Source organism: Hyla sarda, chromosome 6 (genome assembly GCF_029499605.1).
Source record: "Hyla sarda isolate aHylSar1 chromosome 6, aHylSar1.hap1, whole genome shotgun sequence".
Classification (NCBI taxonomy): Eukaryota; Metazoa; Chordata; class Amphibia; order Anura; family Hylidae; genus Hyla; species Hyla sarda.
In genome coordinates this window covers 261,945,674-261,971,640 of record NC_079194.1, presented here as the reverse complement: position 1 = coordinate 261,971,640, position 25,967 = coordinate 261,945,674, and the positions used below count along the sequence as shown (strand labels likewise).

The 25,967-nt window shown below is 42.1% G+C and overlaps 1 protein-coding gene across 3 annotated transcripts in view; it reads left to right on the top strand.

Annotated features, from left to right (window-relative positions):
• Positions 1-25,967, top strand: part of CCDC88B (coiled-coil domain containing 88B) — a 95,961-nt gene that overhangs the window by 54,630 nt on the left and 15,364 nt on the right. For all 3 annotated transcript variants that reach the window (XM_056527150.1, XM_056527151.1, XM_056527152.1), the window contains exons 13-18: positions 8,400-8,587; positions 14,544-18,634; positions 19,060-19,185; positions 19,733-19,919; positions 20,057-20,202; positions 22,178-22,273. In XM_056527150.1, coding sequence (XP_056383125.1) covers positions 8,400-8,587; positions 14,544-18,634; positions 19,060-19,185; positions 19,733-19,919; positions 20,057-20,202; positions 22,178-22,273 — 4,834 coding nt within the window. The remainder of the gene's footprint in view (positions 1-8,399; positions 8,588-14,543; positions 18,635-19,059; positions 19,186-19,732; positions 19,920-20,056; positions 20,203-22,177; positions 22,274-25,967) is intronic.

Genomic DNA, 25,967 nt, shown 5'->3' with positions numbered 1-25,967 from the left:
TCTGTGACTTTCGACTAGAAAAGTGGCAGTAGATAGGAGGTGGCGTTACAAAGTGATGTTCTAAAGTCATTTATTGTTTTTTGCTTATGGGAGCCACATTTATCAAATTCATGTGATAGTATGATAAATATGTCACACATACTGTAAGCAAAACCAAAGCAAATAAATACCAACAATGATAAATCTCCCAAAGAGTATACTACAGTAAAATCCCCCTTAGTGGACACCTCCCAATAAGGGGCACCTCCCAATAGCGGACAGTTTTAAATTCCCTGGCAGAGTCCCATAAGACTTAATGAATTTGCACCCTCTGAATAGGGGACACTCCCAATAACAGTCATGGACACACCCAATAGGAGACAAAACACTCCCAATAGGAGACAAAACACACCCAATAGGGGAAAAAAGAAACCCAATAGGGGACAGTACTGGACAAAACACTCTTATTAGGGGACTGAACACTCCCAATAGGGGACAACCAGGCTTGTGTGCCGGCCTTACCTTGTACACAGGACCGCTGTCATGGGGTGCAGCCAATACCCCAGTAAGGGGCCCAGGCTCCCAGGGGCCCAGACCCCGATGCACCACCCTGCAGAAGCCCCAGCACAGAAGCAGAAGACCGCTTTTTAAACAGTGGTCTCATGCTTCTGTACATCCACCAGCCACATCATTCACCCCTCTTCTTTCCTGATCCCCTTGTGTTACTTCATACCCCCTTTTTTATCCTCTGTTTCACATCATTTCCTTGTGATCCTCCGATGTGTATTTCGTTTTCCCTTTATTACCCTCTGTGCAAATTCATTCACCCCCTCTTTACCACCCCCTGTGCCATTTCATTCCCCTTTATCCCCCTGTGTCACTTCATAAAGAGGGGGGTGATGAATTTACACAGAGGGTAATAAAGGGGGAATTAAATGGCACAGGAGGATCAAGGGGAAATTATGTGGCACAGGGGGTAATGGGGGGATAACTTGGCATAAGGCACAGGGGAATAAGGTGGGCCTTTTTTCCCAATAGGGGACATCTCTAAATAGTGGGCACTTTTTTATTCTCCGTGAGTGTCCACTATTGGGAAATTCTACTGTATTCACATCTATACATGGTTAAACGACATGGTATATCATACCTAATGGCAAAGATAGTTACATAGTTACTACGGTTGAAAAAGACATACGTCCATCAAGTTCAACCAGGGAATTGAAGGGTAGGGGTGTGGCGCGATATTGGGAAAGGGATGGGATTTTATATTTCTTCATAAGCATTAATGTTATTTTGTTCCAGGAATGCCTCTAACCCTGTTTTAAAGCTGTAAATTTTTCCTGCTGTGACCAGTTCCTGAGGTAGACTGTTCCATAAGTTCACAGTTCTTATGGTAAAGAAGGCGTGTCGCCCCTTGAGACTAAACCTTTTCTTCTCCAGATGGAGGGAGTGCCCCTTTGTCCTTTGGGGGGGTTTAACCTGGAACAGTTTTTCTCCATATTTTTTGTATGGGCCATTAATAAACTTATATACATTTATCATATCCCCCCTTAAACGTCTCTTCTCAAGACTAAACAATTGTAACTCCTTTAATCGCTCCTCATAGCTAAGATGTTCCATGCCCCATCTTAGTTTAGTCACGCGTCTCTGCACCCTTTCCAGCTCCACAGTGTCCCTTTTATGGACTGGTGCCCAAAACTAAACAGCATATTCCAGGTGAGGCCGTACCAATGTTTTATAAACTGGAATTCCCATTGCTCTTTATTCAGGCCATATTCACATTGTATTTCTGCTTCCCTGGTTGGTACTGAATCCTTAAGTCTTAGGGCTGCAGGGCAAGACTCCATCTCAGGAGTCGACCATTGTCCCCAGAGACATGGTAAAGCCATATAAGAGGGTTGTGGTCAGTTAGCACTGTAAAGGACTGCCCATATAGATATGGCTGGAACTTTTTAAGGGCCCAGACCAGCACCAGACACTCCTTCTCCAAGGTTGCATACCCTTACTCCCGAGATAATAGCTTGCAGCTAATGTAAATCACCGGATGCTCACAGTCATTGTCATCCACTTGGCTTAGTACTGTTCCCAGTCCAAAAGCAAAGGCATCTGTGTGAACACAAAACTGTTTGGTGGGATGAGGTGCAGTCAGTATGGGTTCAGTAACCAGAGTGTGTTTGAGTTTCTGGAAGACAGCTTCACACTCTGGAGACCACAGGACTTGTTTAGGCAGATTTTTCTTTATTAGGTCAGTCAGGGGCTTGGCTATGAAGCTGTACTCAGGAACAAATTTGTGGTAATAGCCAGATGTACACAACAACGCTAGAACCTGGGTCTTGGTGGGAGTGATGGGCCAGTGGGAAACTGCCTCTACCTTTGTTGGCTCTGGACGCTGGCACCCACCCCGTGCCCGAGATATGGGACAACCGCCACCCGGGTCCAAAGAAATCTGCCAGTACCCCTGTAGAGATTTAAGGTGGTGAAAAACTTGCCCCTGGTAATGCAGTCTAACAACTCATCGATTCGGGACATGGGGTAGGCATTTGTATTAGTCCAGGCATTGAGTCTACAGTAGTCCACCCAAAAACGAGTTTTCCTATCTTCCTTAGCTACAAGTACTACTGTAGAAGCCCAGGGGCTCTTAGTTGCTTTGATGATCCCTAAATCGAGCATCTCTTTAATCTAATCCCTCCAGATGGTACGATACCAAACCTTTTGTTGACTCTGGGATGCCCGGAGGTTCTCCGCCACAGATGCAGTTAGCTCTGTCAGCCAGTCCCTGAGATTGAGGACATACTGATGTAGTGGGGTCCTTTCCCCCTCCCCGTCTCCTTCTTAGTGGCCTTGAACCAAATCTAGGGGTGCTCTAACTCTTCTCCCATACAATTGCTCGAAGGGAGAGAATCCTGCAGACTCCTGTGGCACCACCATGTAAGCGTACAGGAGGTTGGACAGGAACGTCTCCCAGTCCTGGTACTGCATCGCAAATGTCCGAAGAATTTGCTTCAGGGTCCCATTGAAGAGCTCACAGAGACCTTCTGTGGTTGATAGGGGGCCATAAGCAAATTAGATCTTACACAGATCCCAAACCTGCTTGGTCAGTTCAGCTCAGAACTGAAACCCGTGGACCGAAAGCACCTCTCAGGGAAACCCCACTCTGGAGAAAATTCTAAACAGTGCAGTGATATCATTTGACAGGACAGAATTGGTAACAAAGTCTACGACTATGAGGATGAACTTTTTCCCGGTGTGGCTGGGCTTAGCGAGGGGCCCGCTAATATCAGCTATGAGGCTAAAGGGGTCCTTGATAATTGGTAAGGGGTGCAATTTAGCCTTGGGGTTGTCGCCTAGCTTGCTTGCTCGCTGGCAGGCATCACAGGTGCGCAGGTACATTTTCACATCCTCAGATAGCCATTGCCAATAAAAGTTCTTAGTCAAGCGATCCATGGTACTATTTATTCCGAGGATGCCAGCCAGGAGAATATCATGGCTTATCGTTGGCCAGAAGCACTTCAGCTGGCAACTTCTGCATAACCTCAACTCGGACCTGTTGGCTCATATTGCCCCAATCCATTTCAACTTGGGCAAGGAGAATCCAATGCACATTTCCGCAGGCCACTTGTACAGCCTCCATGTCTTGTAGCCCCTCAGCTTTCTTGCCATTGACCCACACATACTGCCAGTGGTGCTCCCAGTTATCTTTGGAGGCAGCTTGGACTGGGTCCACCTCATGTAGGTTTTCAAAGTCCTTCTCAGTTTCTAGGTAGAGGACCAGAGGTTGGACAGAAGGGGGGGGGGGTTGTTCTTGGGGTGCCAAGTGTTGGTGCAGAGTAGCTGGAAAGCTCCCACTAGGTCTGGGAGGGTTGGTCTTACTCAGGGCACATCTATTCTCAGAAGCCGGTGCCTGGTAGGGGGTTCTGGCAGATGGTGGTGAGTAGGATGGTCCGGCAGCTGTGGGAGCAAGCGTTGTGGGCCTGGGTCTGGGTTGGAACAGGGTTTGGGCTGGAGTAAATCCAGTACTTTATTTATTACTCTATTATTTTTGATCTGCTGGTTGCAACGGGCGTCCAAGTACTTGTCCACAAGAACTTCTGGTTCACCCACTGTTTTGAGTTCACGGTCTTTCACCCACTCGGTGACCACAGGAGAAGCAAACTCATAAACCTGCTCCAGCATTACTACTAACTGGATAACAAATTTTTACTCGGTGAGCCTCAGGGGTTCTTCCATAGCAGGGGAGCAGCCACTCCTTTAACCATTCATAGTCCTGACAGTCATTAGTGGGCATGCTCTCACAGGCAGTCAGTGCTCAGCTGGCAAGCTTACTCACCAGCATGGTGACCCACTCATCCGGCTCTAGACGTAAATTCCCACCCTGTCGTTCAACTACCTCAGTAACTTGTCAATATCATTCGATTTCTCTTTACATTCTTGGAATGCTCCTTATGGTAGCTTTTCCCTCCCTTCTAGGGGCCGGGGCTACCACTTCCTGTTGGCTCGTCCACCTTTCCCGCTCCAGCTTGTGCACATGATCCAGCACACAGTCCACCTGCTTAACAGTGGGTGGATCTCTTTAAAGGGCAAGTCGCCACTCTACCTGCTTCAATGTGTCCCACTGGCCAGGAACCTCAACTCGGACTTCTCCTTGTTGCTGGTCAAACTTGTGCAACTCCTCAATCATCATGGTTTTGGTCTTACTACTGGACATCCTTCCTCGAGCAATCAGAAGGTCTTTCAGAGTCTCCCTCTTTAGAGTTTCATAGTACCACTCCATGCTTACAAAGTGGGGGTCCCAGTTGGTGATTTATACATCACCCTAGTAGTGTGATCAATCCCACCTCTGCCAACCACCCTTGTACCCCAACTAAGTAGCTCTGTGGTGTCCCGAGATCATTCTTATGTCCCCTTTTTTCAGAGAAGACACCACATACCTCTGGTTCATGGGAACTCAGAACAAAAGCTGATCTATTGAGGTAAAACAACAGCTTTCATATCCTCCTCCCCAAGGTATAATGTAAAAAAAAGTTTTGAATCCCCTCTGCCTCAGGGAAGGTCACATGACATTCTCACATTCCATTGCCCTTATAAGGCTTTATAGGTAAACAACATCAAGTGCTGTTAGTCTGTTGTTGCCGGGCAGAGTCTCCACAGGGGATGGTGGGAGACGTTCAATTATGACACAGAACCATGGTACATACTCTCCTGATGCCATGTAACAATATTTATCTACCTCTATGCACTAGTACCTTTCAGTGCTGTTGTTGTTGTCACCTTACTTTTGGGCTGATCTTTTGGGTAGGCTAGCTTACATGCATTTTCATCACTTTGTAATATCATGTAATTCTGTTGGTCCCTTTGTGCAATATCACCAGGAACTTCCTTTTTGTGATCTGTTATCTAGCAGGGTGTTTGTCTAGATTATGTACACTCTTTTTCTGTATTTTACACGTTCTTAAATATATTGTATTTTGAATTTGTGGTGTCCCGGTGGGGAACACTGTTGTCCACTTGCCCTGTCAGGTGGATGTCACTTTATGGTGTCTGCTCCGGCCTCCAGCTCCAAGCTAAACTATCTTATATTTTGTGATTTATTCTGAATGTATTTATCATTGTTTAATGCAATTTTATTTTCTCTACCATGTCAGGAGTTAAGTGTATCTTTGTAGGAGGATTCATGGGGAATCACATGTGCACTTTGGCCAAGTAGGGCCTTCTGCCTTTCTCCACCCAGGACTGTCTAGATGGGGAAGAGTTAGTGTGAGTATGGAGAGGAGAATGAGCGTACGTCCAGTCCAGACCGCTGCTGTATGACCTGTTCTTCACCACATGAGGACAGGTCCATAACGACATTACTCTTCACTAGGATGCCGCCAGCCAGGTCGTCAGTCCTGTCAAGTCTAAGCTTTGGGGAGAACAGAAGTCTCACAAGCCCCATAGCCAAACCACAGAAAAAGTGAGTGAAGATCCTTCTGGGACTCCTGTCCACTAAAGTCCACCCTGGCTGCAACCACCTACTTTGGATTCCACACAGTAAAGCAGCGAAAGGAAGTGATTGTCAGCTCCCAAGTCAAGTGAAGCTTAATTCAGTTAAGTCTGAATCAGTCTACTCTAGTGATGTCAAGGCTAGGTAGTCAAGTCTGTCCAATTTAAGTTCAGACAAGTCTAGGTCACAATTCAGTTGGAAAGAACAACAAGTCCCAGATGGCTCATTGCTGCAACTGTGGTTCCCTTCTGCATCCTTTAGCCAAATTACACTACAATTGAACTGTACTGTCTGTACCATCTTGAGACAATTCCTATAGTAAAGTTACAATGTGAATTCAAGAAGAGAAAACAGATATGTTCGCACATCCACAATTTGTATTTTGATCTACTTGCTTCTCAGCATGAATCCAAAAACTAACAGGTTGTTAGTATACATTTTGATCAAAAGGTACAAGCCCACTCGCCACGTCACGGCCACCTATTTAGAGTGGGTTCCTAACGTCCCTAGCATAAAATGGCGTAGCACTTCGCGGCGACCGCCACCGCCGCAACACCAGTGCCCACAGGGAAGTGATTTTCCTAACCTTGCATTTGAGGTATTCTTTACTTGGAGCTTGGCAATGGCAACCACTTACCCTTGAAGTGTGGTGGGTTAACACTCCTGGGATCACAAACTCTTATTGTAGTCCCCCTACACCACAAGTCTACATACATACCACCCCGCTCACCACACATTTGTGTTACTAAAAGTGGATATAATTTTTGATCTTCATACACATGATTTTAAAGGATAAGTTAGAATAGTAATGTACATGACTCTAAGATGGATGCACGGAAGAAAGGGGTAATCCAGGATTAGAAAAACAGAGCTGATTTCTTCTTGGTATTGAAGCTTAGTGAATGGAGCCAAGTTGTAATACCACATTCAGCCTGAAGACATGTGTGGTGCTGCTAGTAGAAATAAGATCTGATTTTCTATTCCTAAATTAGGGTGCATACACAACACGATTCATTAATATGGTCACCGGATCCTGCTGGGGGATGTGAAAACCGGGCGCTCCCATACCCCAGCCGGACCCGGCCCCATCTTATTCATTTGAATGAGCCGACCGGAGTCAGATAGTGACTCCAGTTGGCTCATTTTTGCCTCATATCCGGTTTTGTGACTGGACTGAAAACCGTGGTATACTACTGTTTTCAGCCCAGTCACAAAACCAGATACAGGGTAAAAATGTGCCGACCGTAGTCACTATCTGGATGCAGGCCGGGTTTGGCGAGGGAACGGGAGCGCCCGGTTTTCACATCCACCAGCCAGATCCGGTGACAATATTAACGAATCATGGTGTGAATGCACCCTTACCCCTTTAATAAGTTCAGACAGGTGTTTTTCTGAAAGAATTCCTTAGTATTCAGGTTTAACTGTTATAATGTAATTTACACAGCAGTACAGCTCTGGAGTATTATACAGGAGGTAACTCAGGATCAGTACAGGATAAGTAATGTAATGTATGTACACAGTGACTCCACCAGCAGAATAGGGATTACAGCTCTAGAGTATAATACAGGATGTAAAAAAAAAAAGCTATTTTGTTTATGTCGGTTTGTATTATTTTTATATATATATTATTATTATTGTTGTTGATATTATTAATTTTGGTAGTTTGGTTTTGCTTAATTATTTGGGTTTTGGTATTGCAACTGAGCCAGGGAATTCACATTTAATATTAGTGTATATAGTTTATTAGTATGTTATGGTTATTATAGCAAAATGTCTGTAAATTTAGTATATATTTGTTTGTATGGAGGAATGAGTGTGGGGTTGACTGGTGTTGTATTTTATGCTATGGTGTTGGTTTTATGATTCATTATATTGATATGTTCTGTCAGATATGGTATGTTTCTGTTTTGTACTTATTTATTGTTTTGTTTAAAATTTTAATAAAAGATTTACAGGATGTAAATCCGGATCAGTACTGGATAACTAATGTAATGTGACCTTGCATCCACTGCAATTGATAGAATCCGGCACCCTTTCCGGCAATCTAATCTTTGTAGTGAACGCAAGATTGAATTACATTACTTATAGTGGAAGCAGCAGGTCTCTCAAACACTTACGGTCTCACCTAGTCACCTAAGGGGACTTTGAGAGTTGACTAATGTGATGCTCCAGCTCTTAGGCAGCCTTATGTCAGTGGTGCCATGTGGCCACCAGACAGCAGTGTAGGTGCTGACCCTGGGACTGAGCCTGGGAAAGCCTATGGCTCGTGTGCCAGAAGAGAGGCCCCCCACATGCCACAGGTTCGCCTTTGCTGTTATTAAGTCTCCTAATTTATTAGATGCATTCTTGTGTTCTTTTTTTAAACTGCTTTGTGTCTATATAACTAATACTGTATACGTGTGTACTGTGTATCACTCTTATTTTTTTCTTTATCTTACAGTTTTGGACTTTGGCACAGAGATGTCACAGGCCTTCCTTTGTCTGGAGAAAGAAAATCAGTACCTAAGAGAAAGACTGAAGGTTCTGACTGGAGATCAAATTGAACTGGAGAACACAGAACATCCTATAGAGCAAAAAAGGCAAGAAGATCGTATCTCAGACAAACTGCGGGACTTGTGTGTCAGAGAGGTGAGACCCCTGCATTAAAAAGAAAACTAAAATGGACAAATTGGAAGTTGCCCAAATTTTAGATGATATAAAACAGTACTTCTACATCTTGAGATGCGCCTTAAGATGGTGATACATGGTAGATTGGTAGATTGCTCTTGGCTATAAGCTATAACTTCCAATCACTCGACCTAGAATGCACGTTTTTTAATTGTGAACAGGGGAAAAAGCTGCTGCCAAACACCTATGATGTTGTTGTTTTTTTGACAAAAAAGGGTTGGGCAGGTTGACATCTAACACACAACTTTTAGCGGGTTTAGCTGACTATAATTTACTGTGTATGGCCAGCTTTACTACTGAGGAGTAGCTGGAGAACCAGTTTGATTTGTCTTCTTAACTGGTGTAAAAATAAAAAAAAGTGTCCAAAGATGAATTAAAATAAATGTTTTAAATATTTGACATTACTTCTATCAATGTGAGACCTAGGCTTTACCATCATGTAAGACTACTAAGTAAAAGTAATTGTCAATGGTTATTCTGCACAACATAAGAAGTCCTTGACCAGGGTACACTTGAATGTGGTTGTACAGAATCCAGACAATAAGTTCTTTTATAGCACATGGTTGCAGAGTTCAAGTTCTTTAGGATTGATGTGTTTAAAGGAAATCTGTCATCAGTGTAACCTGCACTAACCTGTTGGTACAGGCAGATAGTTTAGGTGACACTGATGACAATGACAATACTTACCTTGTCCCGTTCCGTGCTGTGGTTCTCCGGCTATCCTCTTCGCTATCTTCCGTTCCAGGCTTGATTTGGAGTGTGGGTGGAGCTTAGCTACATCACTGCTGCTGTTCTCTACTGGGTGCCACTGCTAGCAAACAGCAGCAGTGATGTCACTAAGCTTGTACTGACTGAACGTCTCTAAATATGCTTTAAAGGGGTACTCCGGTGGAAAGCTTTTTTTTTATTTTTTTAAATCAACTGGTGCCAGAAAGTTAAACAGATTAGCAAATTAGTTCTATTAAAAAATCTTAATCCTTTCAGTACGTATTAGCGGCTGTATACTACAGAGGAAATTATTTTCTTTTTGGAACCCAGTGCTCTCTGCTGACATCTCTGTCCATTTTAGGAACTGTCCAGAGAAGCATATGTTTGCTATGGGGATTTTCTCCTACTCTAGACAGTAAATTGAAAGAGATGTCAGCAGAGAGCACTGTGTTCCAAAAAGAAAATAATTTCCTGAATTTGTTGTAGTCAGCAGCTAATAAGTACTGGAAGGATTAGGATTTTTCAATAGAAGTAATTTCAAAATCTGTTTAACTTTCTGGCACCAGTTGATTTAAAAAAAAAAAAAAATTTCCACTGGAGTACCCCTTTGACCCCTTCCCGCTATAGAATGCGGGGTCACGCGCGGACCCCGGGTCATATCGCGTTAGTCCCGGCGGCCATCAACGGCAGGGACCCGCGGCTAATATCGGACATCACCAATCGGGTGATGCCCGGTATTAACCCTTCAGACGTGGCGATCAAAGTTGATCACCGCGTCTAAAGTGAAAGTTAACTTTGACAGTTAACTCAGTGGAGCTGTTCGGGACAGTCGCGATGAAAGCTTGCTGGACAGCTGGACAGTCCCTACCTGCCTCCTCGCTATCCGATTGCCGAATGACTGCTCCGTGCCTGAGATCCAGGCAGGAGCAGTCGAGCGGCGATAACACTGATCAATGCCCAGCTATTGCCTGGCAGTGATCTGTGTAGAAGATCAGTGTGTGTAGTGCTATAGCCCCTTATGGGAGCTACCGTATATACTCGAGTATAAGCTGAGTTTTTCAGCACAATTTTTCGTGCTGAAAACGCCCCCCTCGGCTTATACTCGAGTGAACTCTCCGCCTGTCAATCCCTTCTCAGTGGTCTTCAACTTGCAGACCTCCAGATGTTGCAAAACTACAACTCCCAGCATGCCCGGACAGCCATCGGCTGTCCGGGCATGCTGGGAGTTGTAGTTTTGAAACATCTGGAGGTCTGCAGGTTGAAGACCACTGATGAAGGGATTGACAGGCGGTGATGATGAAAGGGGGGATGATGACAGGGGTGATGATGACGGGGGTGTTAATGATGGGGGTCTGGCTGATGACAGGGGGGATGATGACAGGGGGGAATGATGTATTTCCCACCCTAGGCTTATAGTCGAGTCAATAACTTTTCCTGGGTTTTTGGGGTGAAATTAGGGGCCTTGGCTTATATTCGGGTCGGCTTATACTCGAGTATATACGGTATAACAATGCAAAAAAAGGGAAAATAAAGTGTTAATAAAGATCATTTAACCCCTTCCATAACAAGCCAGAATCACCCCCCCTTTTCCCAATAAAAAAAAAACTGTTTAAATAAAAATAAACATATGTGGTATCGCCGCGTGCGTAAATGTCCGAACTATAAAAATATAATGTTAATTAAACCGCACGGTCTATTTGAAAAATTCCAAAGTCCAAAATATTGTAAAAAGCGATCAAAAAGTCCAATCAAAACAAACATTATAATGATAAAAATGTCAGATCACGGCGCAAAAAATGAGCCCTCATACATCCCCATATGCGGAAAAATAAAAAAGTTATAGGGGTCAGAAGAGGACATTTTTAAAAGTATACATTTTCCTGCATGTAGTTATATAGGTTTGATTTTGTCGTACTTCTGGAAAAAATCATAAGTAGGGTATCATTTTAATCGTATGGACCTACAGAATAAAGAGAAGGTGTCATTTTTACCGGAAAATGCACTGCGTAGAAACGGAAACCCCCAAAATTTACAAAATGGCATTTTTTCTTCAGTTTTGTCACACAATTATTATTTTTTCCCATTTCGCCGTGGATTTTTGGGTAAAATGACTAATGTCACAGCAAAGTAGAATTGGTGGCGTAAAAAATAAGCCATACTATGGATTTTTAGGTGCAAAATTGAAAGCGTTAGAATTTTTAGAAGGTGATGAGGAAAAAATGAAAATGCAAAAACGGAAAATACCCTGCGTCATTAAGGGGTTAAGCACTTTTGTTGCTTGTGGTGATGTCCACAGTCCAATTACGTTATACTCTGCTGTAGCCTGCCTACACAGGTTGGTTCACTGTGGTGAGAATACTTGAACATTTTCAGCCCCATTCTCTTTTGCAAGGTGTATGCTAAAGTACCGTATATTGTATCACATAGCCAGACTCTGACTTGATGTTGACACTTCTCTGGCCAGGGTCAGACTAAATTAGGATAGAAAAATCCAGTCCTCTGGGAAGGGGGGGGGGGGGGGGGTATTTGACCTTGGATTGTAATGATTGGTTCTAACCCAGGAAAAAGGGTTATTTCAGGGAAAGACTCCTCCCACGGAGATTAGTAAAGATTTCTCTGAGAAACTATGTGGATAAGTCAAGTGACCAATGATGACATCATTTACAAATGCAAGAGTGCAGAGACAGGAATGCCACATACAAAATGACGAGTAATCAAAGTTAAATAGTTTACAGTGACCCCTCGACATACGATGGCCCTGACATACGATCATTTCAACATACGATGGTCTCTCAGAGGCCATCGCATGTTGAAGGCAGCATCAACATACGATGCTTTTTTATGTCGGGGCCATCGCATAAGCGGCTATCCGGCAGCACTGACTGCTTCAGCTGCCGCCGGGTAGCCGTTTACGGTGCCCCGTGAGCTCCGATGATGGTCACTCACCAGTCCTCGGGGCTCCGGCGCATCCTCTTCAGGATCCTCTGCATCGTCGGCGCTCTCCATCGTCGTCATCACGTCGCCATGCACGCCGTCCCGTTATCCAATAGGAGCGACGTGCGTAGCGACGTGATGGCTGCGACGGACAGCGCGGTTGCCGGGAAAGCAGAGGCCTTGCCGGAGCATCGGGGACACCTCGGGGATGCGGCGACAGCGATGGACGGCAACATCCCCGGCAGCGGTGACGGTCCCGAGCGGCGGGGACAGGTGAGTACAACTTTCTCTAACAGTGGTCTACAACCTGCGGCCCTCCAGATGATGCAAAACTACAACACCCAGCATGCCCGGACAGCCAACGGCTGTCCGGGCATGCTGGGCATTGTAGTTTTGCAACATCTGGAGGTCCGCAGGTTGTAGACCACTGTCCTATACTTTACATTGCACGGATCCCTCAACATACGATGGTTTCAACATACGATGGTCCGTTTGGAATGGATTACCATCGTATGTTGAGGGATCACTGTATAAGGTTGGAAAACACAAATGTTCATCAAGTTCAACCTACAACTCTACTGTGTTGATCCAGGGAAGGCAAAACCAAAAACAAAAAAACCCTAATGGAACCTTATGCAAATTACCCCATACCAGGGGGAAAATTCCTTTCCGACTCCAATATGGCAATCAGAATAAATCACTGAATCAACCTGTTTAATCCTGCAGAAAGTGCAGCGCTAGATGGCCCAGATGACATCCATCCCAGAGTTTTGCAGGAATTGGGTATGGTGCTACCCTTATTCCTTATATTTACCTATATTATATAATGACAGGGATTGTTTCACAGGACTAGCACCTACAAATATGCTGTCATTATTCAAAAGGGGGTCAAAATGGGATCCTGGGAACTACAGGGGTAGTAATTAAAGGGGTATTCTGGTAGAAAACAAATGTTTTCAATTCAACTGGTGCTAGAAAGTTATACAGTATTGTAAATCACTTGCTTAAGAGTAAGTTGTGTAGTTCTTTTTTCCAGTCTTACCATATTGCTCTCTGCTGCCTCCTCTGTTCGTGTTGGGAACTATCCAGGGCAAATCCCCATAGCAAACCTCTCCTCCTCTGGACAGTTCCTGACATGGATAGAGGTGTCAGCAGAGAGCACTGTGGTCAGACTGAAAAGAACTATACAACGTCCTCTGTAGCATACAGCAGCTGATAAGTACTGGAAGGATTAAGATTTTCAAATTAATTTAAGTAATTTACAAATCTGTTTAGCTTTCTGCCACCAGGTAACTTTCTGCTACCAGTTGATTAGAATTTTCTTTTTCCATCGGAATACCCCTTTAAGTTTCTCAACTCAGCATATTTGAAAGTGCCATATAGAATAGAAGGTGGGAACTGCCATTAAATTAATCATTGATCACTTGATTTCCAGCTAAAAAATATTGAATATCATTAAAGTAGTGGTCTCCTACTTCTGTATTCCAGTTGTAAATCTACAACTCTTACCATACTTAGCATTATGAAACAGCTGGTTGAAGACTACTGGATCAGAGCTCACATTGAACATGAACTCAAGAGTAGCATCATTCATCATAGATTGTTCAACTTATAGACCTATAAACACAATATGCCCTGCTATGGAGAGGGATCAGATAGTGGGGTATCCTCTTATGAATAAATTGTAGAATACAACAAGAGTATGAACCCAATGGCACAGGAGGAGTTAATTGCACAGTTCGTTACAGCGAGGTAAAGCCTTGGGTCTCTATGGGGTGCTACCATGCTAGGAAGTGCAGTGATATAACAAAAAATGTAAAGAAAGAATTCATGTAGGGTGAACCAGTGCACAGGAGAGATGAGACGTCTCAACTCTCCCCTGCATTGGTTCACCCTCCCAGCAACTTGGCCGCATGGTATGGTGTCCGCTGTGCTAATTAAATTATTCAATAAAAGACAAAAGTGCCCAGGCCTTTATCATAATATGGTTAGTGCTATGTGAATTCTTTCTTTACATCCATTGAATAAATTGTAGTCCATCTGTAATTTCGATAGTGCTATAACATAACAAAAGGTGTACTGTTAATACTTTACAAATCTTTATATTTGTTTTCATTTTTTGTTTCTGTTTATTTTTTCACTTTTTATTAGTTGTGTTGTATATAAACAGTAATTACATCATTATGATACATCACATATATCATATCACCCTAAAATCCCACCCTACCATACCCCACCCCATTAATCGAAAGATGTTTATTGTTTATTTTACTAGGAGCCAGATGGTGGCAGCTTAGTGGATAAATGTCATCTACCTGGAAATGAAGACAGGGATAACAAAGAAAGAGAAAAAGCAGAGGGCGATGTTGTAAAGGGACACCCAAAAAATACAGCAGAAACTAATTGTGAAATATCAGTCGAAGCGAGCAAAGGCATGGATCAATCAAAGCTACAAACTGGAAATGATAAAGAAAGTAACAAACATCTCAGAGACATTAATCATGTAATCCAAAGTCATGTAAAAGGCACTTCCTCAGAAATTCTACAGTCATCAAAGGAATTTTCAGATACTTCAAAAACTATAAATTTAGAGGAAAGTCAGAAAAAACTGTGTGATAAAGATATACAATCCTTAAAGATACAGCTGATAAAGAGCACTGAAGAGGTACAGTCATTGAAAACTCAGCTGGAGGCAAGTACAGAAGAAGTGCATTCAATAAAGACTCTGTTAGAAGTGAGTGCCGGAGAGATCAACTCACTACAAGATCAACTCACCCTTAAAAATGGAGATGAGCAATCTCTAAAGGCCAAGCTAGAGTTACATCATGAAGAAGTTCAGACATTAAAAACACAACTGGAATTGAGAACCATAGACGTACAATCTCTGACTGCACAAGTGGAGTTGAGTACTGAGGAGTTACAGTCATTGAAGACTCAACTGCAACAGAGTGATGGAGACATAAAGTCACTGAAGGCACAGCTAGAAAAGAGCACAACTAAGGAACAATCTCTGGAATTCATATCTGAAGAGGTAAAAACACTAAAGACACAGTTGAATCTAAGTGTTGGAAAGGCAGAGTCACTGAAAACACAATTGGATATGAGTGTTGCTGAGGTACAATCCCAGAAGAGTCAATTGGAGTTGAGAGCTGCAGAGTCAAGATCCCTTAAGGCACAGCTGGAGCTGCATACTGGAGAGCTCCAGTCACTGAAGACACAGGAGAAATTGAGTGCTGAAGAGGTACAGACACTGAAGACGCAGCTAGAATTAGGAACTGCTGAGGTACACTCCCTAAATGAAAAACTAGAATTGGGTACTACTGAGATACAGTCATTAAAAAGAGAGGTGCAAGAAAAAGCAAATGAGAACACAGTGTTACAGAGGCAACTCCATGAGAAGTCTGTGGAGATAAAATTAATAAATCAACAATTATCTGATATGAGAGACTCACACTTACTTAAGCAGCATCTGCAAGAAAGTTCAGAGGAGATGCAATTTTTAAAAAGGCAGTTAGCAGCCAGTACAAGAGACATGCAATCCATAAAGATGCATCTTGAAGAGAGAGAGGAACAGTCATTAAAAAAGCAGTCTCAAGAAAGCACAAGTGAAATAGAGATATTAAAGGGACAGCTGGATAAGAGAACTGAAGAGGTTCAATCTCTTAAAGAAAAGTTAGACAAAAGAGAGGAAGTAGATCAGCTATGGAAGAAGCAACTGGAGGAAAAGTCAGGAGAAATGCATCTGCTCAGGAAAAACTTAGAAAACAGAGAAGAGTTTGAACATTTGGTTAAGAGGCAGTTGGAAGACAAAACAGCTGAAGTGCAGATGCTGAAGAAAAACTTAGAAAAGAGAGAACAAACAGAGCAAATGCTAAAGAAGCTGCTTGAAGAAAGAAACAGTGAGACAAAACAACTCACAAGGAATTTGGAAAAAAGAAATGAGTTAGTGAAGTTAATGGAACAACAACTGGAAGAGAGAACAGGTGAGATACAGATACTTAAGAGAAGTTTGGAAAAAGAAGATGAACTAGAACAACTATTGAAAAAACAGTTGGAAGAGAAAACTAGGGATGTAAAGGAACTAAGGGAGAAGTTGGCCATAGAAGGAGAATTTCAGCAGGTCGCAAAAAAAAAACTAGATGAGAAAACGGGTGAGGTACAGGAACTTAAGCAAAACATGTCGAAAAAAGAAGAATTATATGAGTTAGTGAAGAGACAGCTGGAGGAGAGAACGGGAGAGGTGCAGGAACTCAAAAGAAACTTGGAAAAAATTGAGGGCATAGAACAGTTAGTAAAGAAACAACTGGAAGAAAGCAATGTCACCATTCAGTTTCTTCAAAAGCAGTTGCAAGATAGTTGTAGTGAGGGACAATTGTTGAGAAGACAGATTGAGCAGAGTCAAAGAGAAAAGCAGATAGAGTGCATGAAAGTGGAAGAAAGTAACCAGAAAGTGAAGAATCTAAAGGTACAGTTACAAGAAAGAAATACCTCTGTGCAGTCATTAAAGATCCAACTCAAGGAAATGAAGGAAAAATGTATCGAGCAGCTTCAAGGAAATGCAAATGAGACTGATGCAGTGAAGACTCCAACTGCTGAATCAACATCATTGAAAAGCCAAATAAATGAAATGTCAGACCAAATTGAAAGTCTAAGTAGAAAGATACAACAAAGTGAAGAGAAAGAGGGCACTTTACTCCGAAGGATTAAAGAAAGAGAGGCAGATATAGATGCCCTGCAAAAACAGCTTGAAGAAAGAGAAGAACACATATTATTCCAGAGAAGGCAGCTAGACCAGAGCACTGGGAAGCAGCAGTCTCTAAACCAAAAGTTGGAAGAGAGTGACTGGGAGTTGCAACTTTTAAAAAGACAAATAGAAGAAAATGAAGGGAGGAAAAAAGTGCATCAAAGACAGCTAGAGGAGCATGCAAGAGAAAGACAGTTGTGTCAAAGTCTTTTAAAAGAGAACGAAGAACAAATACAGTCTCTGATAAGACAGTTGAAAGACAAAGAAATACTTGAGGTTTCACTAAGGAGACAGATTAATGAAAACGTAGAAGAGATAGAGTCCTTAAAGGGTGAGCTTAAAAAAAGTGTAGAAGAAATAGAATTTCTTAAGAAAAACCTAGAAGAGAGAAGTGGGGAGAATTTTATGCTCAACAGACGTTTGGAGGAAAGAGAGCAGCTATTAAAGAGACAGCTGGAGGAGAACAGTGCAGAACTCCAGTTCCTAAGAAGACAGCTGCATGAGAGTGCTGAACAAGAAAAGTCATGGAAGATTCAAATGGAAGAAAGGGAAAGAGAGAAGCTGTCTTTGAAGCGACAATTAGATGAGAACATTTTGCAAGCTACTGAGAAGCTAATACAAGACAGTACAGAGATTCAAACGCTGAGAAGACAGCTGGATGAAATGACCAGAGAAAGACAATGCATGGCCAGTTCGAATAATGAAGTCAACAAGAAAGACGAACAGACGAAATGTCTAATGAGACAACTTCAAGTAAGTGCTGAAGAGGCAGAAACTTCTCAGAAACTACTGCAAGAAAAAGAAACAGACATACAGACACTCAAACATCTGTTAGAGGAAAGCACAGGTAAAGAGCATTCACTAATAAAACAGTTGAATGAAAGAGAAACATATGAGCAGTCTCTAAAGTGCAAACTGGATGAGAGCCAAAAGATGGCAGAGCTTCTTCAAAGACAGTTGCAAGAAAGTACTGAAGATATCCAGGTTCTTAAAGGTCAACTAGAGCAGAGAGATGGAAAAAAGACATCCTACAAGAGAAATGCTGAAGACAATAAAACGCACAGCAGTTTTCAAGACACAGAACCTCGGAAAAGGCACTTGGAAGAAAACTCTGGTGAAACAGTTTTGATGAAGAGATTGCTGAAAGAAGGTCAGGAGCCAAAATCAAGCAATCTACTAGAAGAAAACATTCCCCTAATTCCACAACCATCAACTGTTTGCAAATCTGCTTTTATTTTATGTGGTCTTGAAGCCAAAAATATTCAATCATCTTCTTCAATTCCCAAGAGTCGACCTTCTACCCTAGAAGCAATAAACCTTCCTGGATCGAACCTCGCCACTTTATCATCTACTCAGGGGACCTCTACCACAGATCAACCTTCCAACTCTGATCCCAGTTCTGCTTATCTCCCTCTTTCGGCAACAGAATCCCCAATGTCCTTGCTACTTATAGAACTGCACGGTGTACGAAGAGAGAGATTGGAATTGCAAGGACGTTATGACTCCCTTCTAAGAGACCTACAAAGACACGAAGGAGAGCTGGAAAGGATGCAAAGAGAACTAAGACGAGGTCGAAATGCCATGAGAGTTCTGAAACAAGAACATCGAGACCTACAGGAGAGGTAGGACAATATCTGTATAACTGACTCTAAAAGTGTAACTGTCCCTTCAGAAAACTTGTGACATGACAAAAGTTTTAATCGGTGGAAAGTTTGTGTTGATGCCCCATTGAGCTCTAGAACAAAGTGAGAAAGGCGATCAGCTGAGCTGTCTCCACGCTTCTAAATATGGGCTCCATAGAAAGTCTCCTAGAAAGGTTTACTTACTGCTACTGAAGTGTACGGTACTGTACATTACATATAAGCTCACCAGTGGAAACTATTCTAATACTGCTTTAATGTCAGTTGTTGTGATGGGTCCCTTTATCACACTAGAACTTGAGGCCATACAGACCCTCCTAGACTACGGTTTGTTTACTAGAATATACACATTATTATGAAAGGGTGTAGAATCTGCATATGATTTGCTTTGCACCTTTATCTGGTAGGTTTTCTCAACTGTCTATACAAGGGGAACAGATCCAGCAGGAACAGCAAAGAAAGTTGCAAGAACAGATGGATAGAGCTCAAGAATTTCAGATGGAAAACCAAAGACTACAAGATGAGAACAAGAGGTGAATGTATTAGAACTTTTGCTTTATACAATTAAATTCCCCTATTAGGCATTTTTTTTTACTGAAAAGGTTTTATTATGTGAAAAAACTTTTTTTTTAGTTAGTTTTTATTAAGAATTTTGAACAAATTAGGTTTTGCAACTTTCACATGTCACTGTACTTATTAAGCTTCAGAAGCACATTTACAATGGAATCAGAGACAGTCAACTTTGATTTAGAGCAGTCAACTTTGATTTAATTGTAGCTTAAATAATAAAACAAGCAGAGCAACCTTCTAAATCCTCTACAGAGGATTCAAGCTAACTTTCAAGGACTGCAATGTTTTATGTCAATGAATGACATGCAGTATGGTAACGGCTCTATTGACAGGAAGAGATGTCCATTGTCCCAAAAATTCATTTGATGATCAGCTTTACACATACTTTATATATCTACATGGAACTGATATTCACAGGATATATTTAGGGAAAAGTCATTGGCTGTCTATACCTCCCACCTCTCTTCTCACCACTTGTATTAACAAATAGAACTTTCCCTTCCAACTTAGACTTCAAGAGGAACTGTCTCGATTAGAAAACAGTTATACTGAAAAGACTTCAGAGCTAAGAGAAATGAAGAGACAGTTAGGAGCTGAGCAGAGACAGCGAGAACAGCTTGAGAGAGAGCGTATGGAGTTAAAGGAATGCGTACAAAGGCTGGAGATCAGCAATACAGCTCTGTCTGAACAGTGCCAGGTTGGTTTTGCTGTGTACTTATTGATGTCCATACTAGCCTATTATATTCAGACTAAAAATGACAGTAGAGCATTGAAAAGTAATAAAGTTTCATGCTTAGGGGAATTAAGTAAGTTTTTGTTGGTATTGTCATATAGGTCTTGTCCCAGGTGAAATTTACTATACAGGAGCAGAATAATAATTTGCTGTCTCAGATTAATACATTAACCCAAGATAATCGTGAATTATTGGAGAAAAGTCTGGAAAGTGGAGCTTTGAGGCAAGAGGAGGAGAGACAATACCGGTAAGGCTGTCTTATGTAATAACTAGCTGAATACCCGGCATTCCCCGGTTTTTCCTTCCTAATGCTTGTTGGGGAGGAAAATAAACAAAGGAGGAAGCTTTTGACTTCATATCCCGTCCTCATATATTGTTGTCATATCCCAACCCCATATCCTGTCCTCATATCCTGACCTCCAATACCGTCGTCACCGTCATCATATCCCAACCTCATACCCCATCCTCACATTTGCATGGGACTTTAAACAAAAACCCCGACCCTCACAAATGGGGGTAGTTAAGGGTTAAATTAACTATCCTATATTTTAAGTGGATATATAAGTAACATGTGACCAAGTATTATCAAAATATCTCCAGTCGTTTGGAAGTTATGGGTAACTTATAGTTCCCATTGACTTGTATGGGACTTTAAACATAAACCCCACCACTGGCAAATGGGGGTGAGTAAGGGTTGAATCACCTATCCTATGTTTGTTGTTGACATATAAGTAACATGTGTGCCATGTTTCATGTTAATATCTTTAGCCGTTTGGATTTGATGCTGGAACATACATACATACATACACACACACACACACATGTTGAGTTTTATATATATATATATATATATATATATATACATATATATATATATATATATATATATATATATATATATATACATATATATATATATATATATATATATATATATTGTAACAGTTCTCCAGCAATACACTAAGTACATACTTACTTTTTATACATACTTTCTTCATATGTTCTGAAAAGAAAAAGGGTTTATAATTTGTCATTGTTTCTATGAATACAAAATTGGAAGAGAATGGGGACATAATCCAAATCAGCACATGCCATCAACTGTCTTTACAAATAGTTGCTAAATAGGTTTCATGATCTAGAATATTAAGGAAATATTGATTTGGAATTTGAGCAAGTGAGCACATCCACTTATATTAAGACAACATATGACATATAACTGATATATATGATATTTGTTTTGTGATTTTCATGTGTAATTGACCTTCTGTCTCAAATGATGTTCTCCTGTCTGCATATTGTCTGCTAAATGACATCACTTGTGGTCTCAAAGTGACAAAGAACTGTCCTGGTCAAAGATATTAAAGGGGTATTCCCATCTAGGACATCAATGACATATCCACAGAATATGCCATAAATGTCTAAGAGGTGCAGATCCCATTAAGAGAACATAGAGGCTACACCCATTAAGTCAGAGGCACTTATAAGGAATGGCTTCTAGTCCTGGGCTAAATTATGAAAATGTATGTTTAATTTAGGAAACCTGGGGCAATGTGTCTCCTTGCGGAGGTTACCAACCTGGTGTAGGAAGTTCTTAAGGCCAGGCAATGCTCCTTAGTAAAAAGTATGCTAAGGAGCTTTCATTTAGATGGAAAATGATGTGCTCCCTAGTGCCATCTATTGGAGGTAACTTCCCAAATTATTGACCCCTTGAGCCTTGAAATATAATTAGGGATTATCAGACAGACCAGAATCTTCTCCATTGGAAAGATGCCTTTAACATGGGTCTTAGGGAATCATTGCATGATTTCCATATACCAGATGAGGACAATTTAGATCATTTATAGTCATATTTAAGGCTATTTACGGGATTGACAATTGTTTTACATGGAAGCTATATCCAATAGGTTGCACTAAAGAGGAATCTGTTTTCCTTATAGAAGTTATTAGATGGTATAAATAGTGTAGAGAAAAGCTGGTAATCTGCATAGAACTAGGGTTTCTATGACCAGGCACCACCCTTACTGATCACACAAAGATACAATATCAACAAGTTCAGATTCTTATATTTGTTACATGATATTTTGCTAAGGGTTATATCTGCAGAGAAATGCCATGTTTTTTAGGCTTTGAGAGTATGCAGCATGTTTATTTTTATGTAATGATATAAAATTTAATTTAAATAATAAAACACCACAATAACCTCACTTTACTTTGATCTTTAGAGAGAAATTGACAGAGTTGAAACATGAGAAGCAAAAACTACTTGACAAGATCATGGATCAGTATAGAGTACTGGAACCAGCTCCTGCAGTGCACAGGTACATTCTTATTCATTCGAAAATACAAACATGTTCATTTCCAGTTAACACATTTGCGCAATCACAGATATCTAAGGTCGCCTGCACAACCGTAATATTGCCTCCATAGTAACTCCATGTAAGAGAGGAATATTTACATCTCATGAGATCATAAAAACTCTTTAGGGAATAATATCCTAATATCACAGAATGGAATCAAAGCCCATACTTGGCTCTGGATATAGGACATCTGCATACACCAGTCTAAGGCTGGGTTCACACCACATTTTTGCAATACAGTTCCCATATACATTTTCAATTGTAAAACCGTACGGAACCGTATTGAAAACTGTATGCATTGACTCTCCATTGAAAACCATATGCCAAAGGATGCATGAGGTGGTGTCTGTTTTGCATCCTGTACGGTTTTGTCAGTTTTTTTCCTGTACCCAAAACCGTAGCCTACCACCCCTGAGAGAGTGACGGAATGCGTGAAGTCTTCTCTATGGACATGGGCTGACCAGGGTTGTTTTTCCTCCCTTCCTCTGTCTTTGGTCCCTGTTCACAGTGGGGGTAGTCCAGCAGATCTTGTGTTTATAATTTATCATCATGATTGTCATTTATATCATATGGATTTACTAATATTGTTTTGGGTTGACTTTTTCAAATCTGAGATCTCTAGCGCAATATAGGCGTTCCTTTTCTGGTATTATTACATTGCATTGTGCTTATATACATTGTCCATCATTAGGGATGAGCGAATTGAATCGGACAAATCTGAATTCGTTAGGAATTTCAGTTAAAATTCATTTTGCAACAAATGCGAATATCACCACGATTCTATCGCGCTCATAGCTTCATTAACCCCTTAAGGACAAATGACGTACTGGAACGTCATGTGTCCGCTCCCGATCTATAACTTGGGGCCACTGTGTCATGTCGGGCCCGGCCTCTAAGAACGGCCGGGACCCGTGGCTAATAGTGCGCGGCATTGATCGCTGTGCCGCGCGCTATTAACCCTTTAGACGCGGCGTTCAAAGTTGAACGCCGCGTCTAAAGTGAAACTCAAACCCTGCCGGTTAGCTCAGTGGGCTGTTCGGGAAAGCCGCGGCGAAATCGCGGCATCCCGAACAGCTTACAGGACAGCAGGAGGGTCCCTACCTGCCTCCTCGCTGTCCGATCGCCGAATGACTGCTCAGTGCCTGAGATCCAGGCATGAGCAGTCATGCGGCAGAATCGTTGATCACTGGTTTCTTATGAGAAACCAGTGATCAGCATAGAAGATCAGTGTGTGCAGTGTTATAGGTCCCTATGGGACCTATAACACTGCAAAAAAAAGTGAAAAAAAAGTGAATAAATATCATTTAACCCCTTCCCTATTAAAAGTTTGAATCACCCCCCTTTTCCCATAAAAAAAAAAAACAGTGTAAATAAAAATAAACATATATGGTATCGCCGCATGCGGAAATGTCCGAATTATAAAAATATATCATTAATTAAACCACTCGGTCAATGGCGTGCGCGCAAAAAAATTCCAAAGTCCAAAATAGTGCATTTCTGGTCACTTTTTATATCATGAAAAAATGAATAAAAATCAATAAGTCCTATCAATGCAAAAATGATACCGTTAAAAACTTCAGATCACAGCGCAAAAAATGAGCCCTCATACCGCCCCATACACGGAAAAATAAAAAAGTTATAGGGGTCAGAAATGACAATTTTAAACGTATTAATTTTCCTGCATGAAGTTATGATTTTTTCCAGAAGTATGACAAAATCAAACCTATATAAGTAGGGTATCATTTTAATCGTATGGACCTACAGAATAAAGATAAGGTGTCATTTTTACCGAAAAATGTACTGTGTAGAAACGGAAGCCCCCAAAAGTTGCAAAACGGCGTTTTTATTTCAATTTTGTCTCACAATGATTTTTTTTTCCGTTTCACCGTAGATTTTTGGGCACAATGACTGACGTCATTACAAAGTAGAATTGGTGGCGCAAAAAATAAGCCATCATATGGATTTTTAGGTGCAAAATTGAAAGTGTTATGATTTTTTAAAGGCAAGGAGCAAAAAACGAAAATGCAAAAACGGAAAAACCCCCGGTCCTTAAGGGGTTAAACTCCATTTAGTGCGGTCCGGGCTCCAGGGCATCTAAAATGGTGGATCCACAGGGATAACCTTGAATCACATGCAGGATGCAGCCTATCAGCAGCCAGTCATCCCTGTGATGTCTTAGCCCTATTGCGGCCAGTCACTTCAGCCTTTCACTGCAGAGAGATAGATAAGGACAGACAGTGCTGTGTTGCACAGAAAAGCTTTTTTCAGCAGCGATTCACCTCCTAGTCAAGTCAGCGTTCTGTTGCACAGAGAGAGGGACAGAGAGCAGTGTGTGTTTCACAGAAAAGCATTCTTACTGCAGCGATTTACCTCTCAGTCACTGTCTACAGCGTTCTATTACAGAGAGCAGTGTGTTGCACAGAAGAGCAAAATGGGGGCCTTTTTTACACCCAGGAGGGAGGGAGGACAAACTGACCGACTACAGAGACATCCTACGTAGTCAGTTGGCCGATGCATATTGGCGCTGTCGTCCATGCTTTCGCAGGTCTGACTTGGGGGGCCCTCTGCACTCACCTTCCACTGCCATGGCTGCTGGGGAGGGGTGGCAGGAGCAGTACCAGCTCCAATGGCAGCAACCTGAGTCCACAGTTGCTGGTGAGTAGCTTTCTTCACCCGCATAGTGAAGAAACTCACTAGGTAGACCTGGAGCAGGACCTGAACCAGTAGGTGGTGGCATACCTTGACATGACCATGCCAACACACCTTGAAGATCCGCTGGACTTCTGGGCAGCCAAACTTGACTTGTGGCCGCAACTAGCAGAATTTGCCCTGGAAAAGCTGTCCTGCCCGGCCAGTAGTGTGCCATCAGAGCGGGTGTTTAGTGCGGCAGGAGCCATAGTCACCCCAAGGAGAACTCGTCTGTCCACAAAAAATGTGAAGACTGACCTTTGTGAAGAGGAATCAGGCATGGATCAGCCAGGATTTCTACCCACTGATGCCTGATGCATCAGAGTAGATTGACCATGGTGCCACACCAACACTTCACAAATATGGATAGTGCAAAACAGATTTAAGGCGCTGCTCCACAGTTACAAACATTCCTCCACATCAGACCTTTTTTCACCCACCTTCATCACCGGGTATTGGTATTGCCACCCACCGCACCACTCTGTAACTGGGTCACTTTCAGGACTCCTGATGCTGCTGCTGACACCTCCAGGCTGTCTCATTCAGACACCATATGGTCTCCTCATACTGCCGCCAACTCCAGGCTGTGTCATTCAGCCACTATACGGTCTCCTCTTGCTGCTGCCTATTCCAGGCTGTGCCTTTCTGCCACTATATGGTCTCCTCTGGCTGCCACCAACTCCAAGCTGTGTCATTCAGCCACTATATGGTTTCCTCTTGCTGCTGCCAAATCCAGGCTGTGCCATTCAGCCACTATTTGGTCTCCTCATTCTGCCGTCAGCTCCAGGCTGTCATTCAGCCACTATATGGTCTCCTCATGCTGCCGCCAACTCCAGGCTGTGTCATTCAGCCACTACATGGTCTCCTCATGCTGCTTGTACATTACTTTAAGTTTAAAGAATTTTCAAATTTAAAGTTAAATTTGAAAATTCATCTATTTATCTTAGGGATTGTGAGGCAATATGGT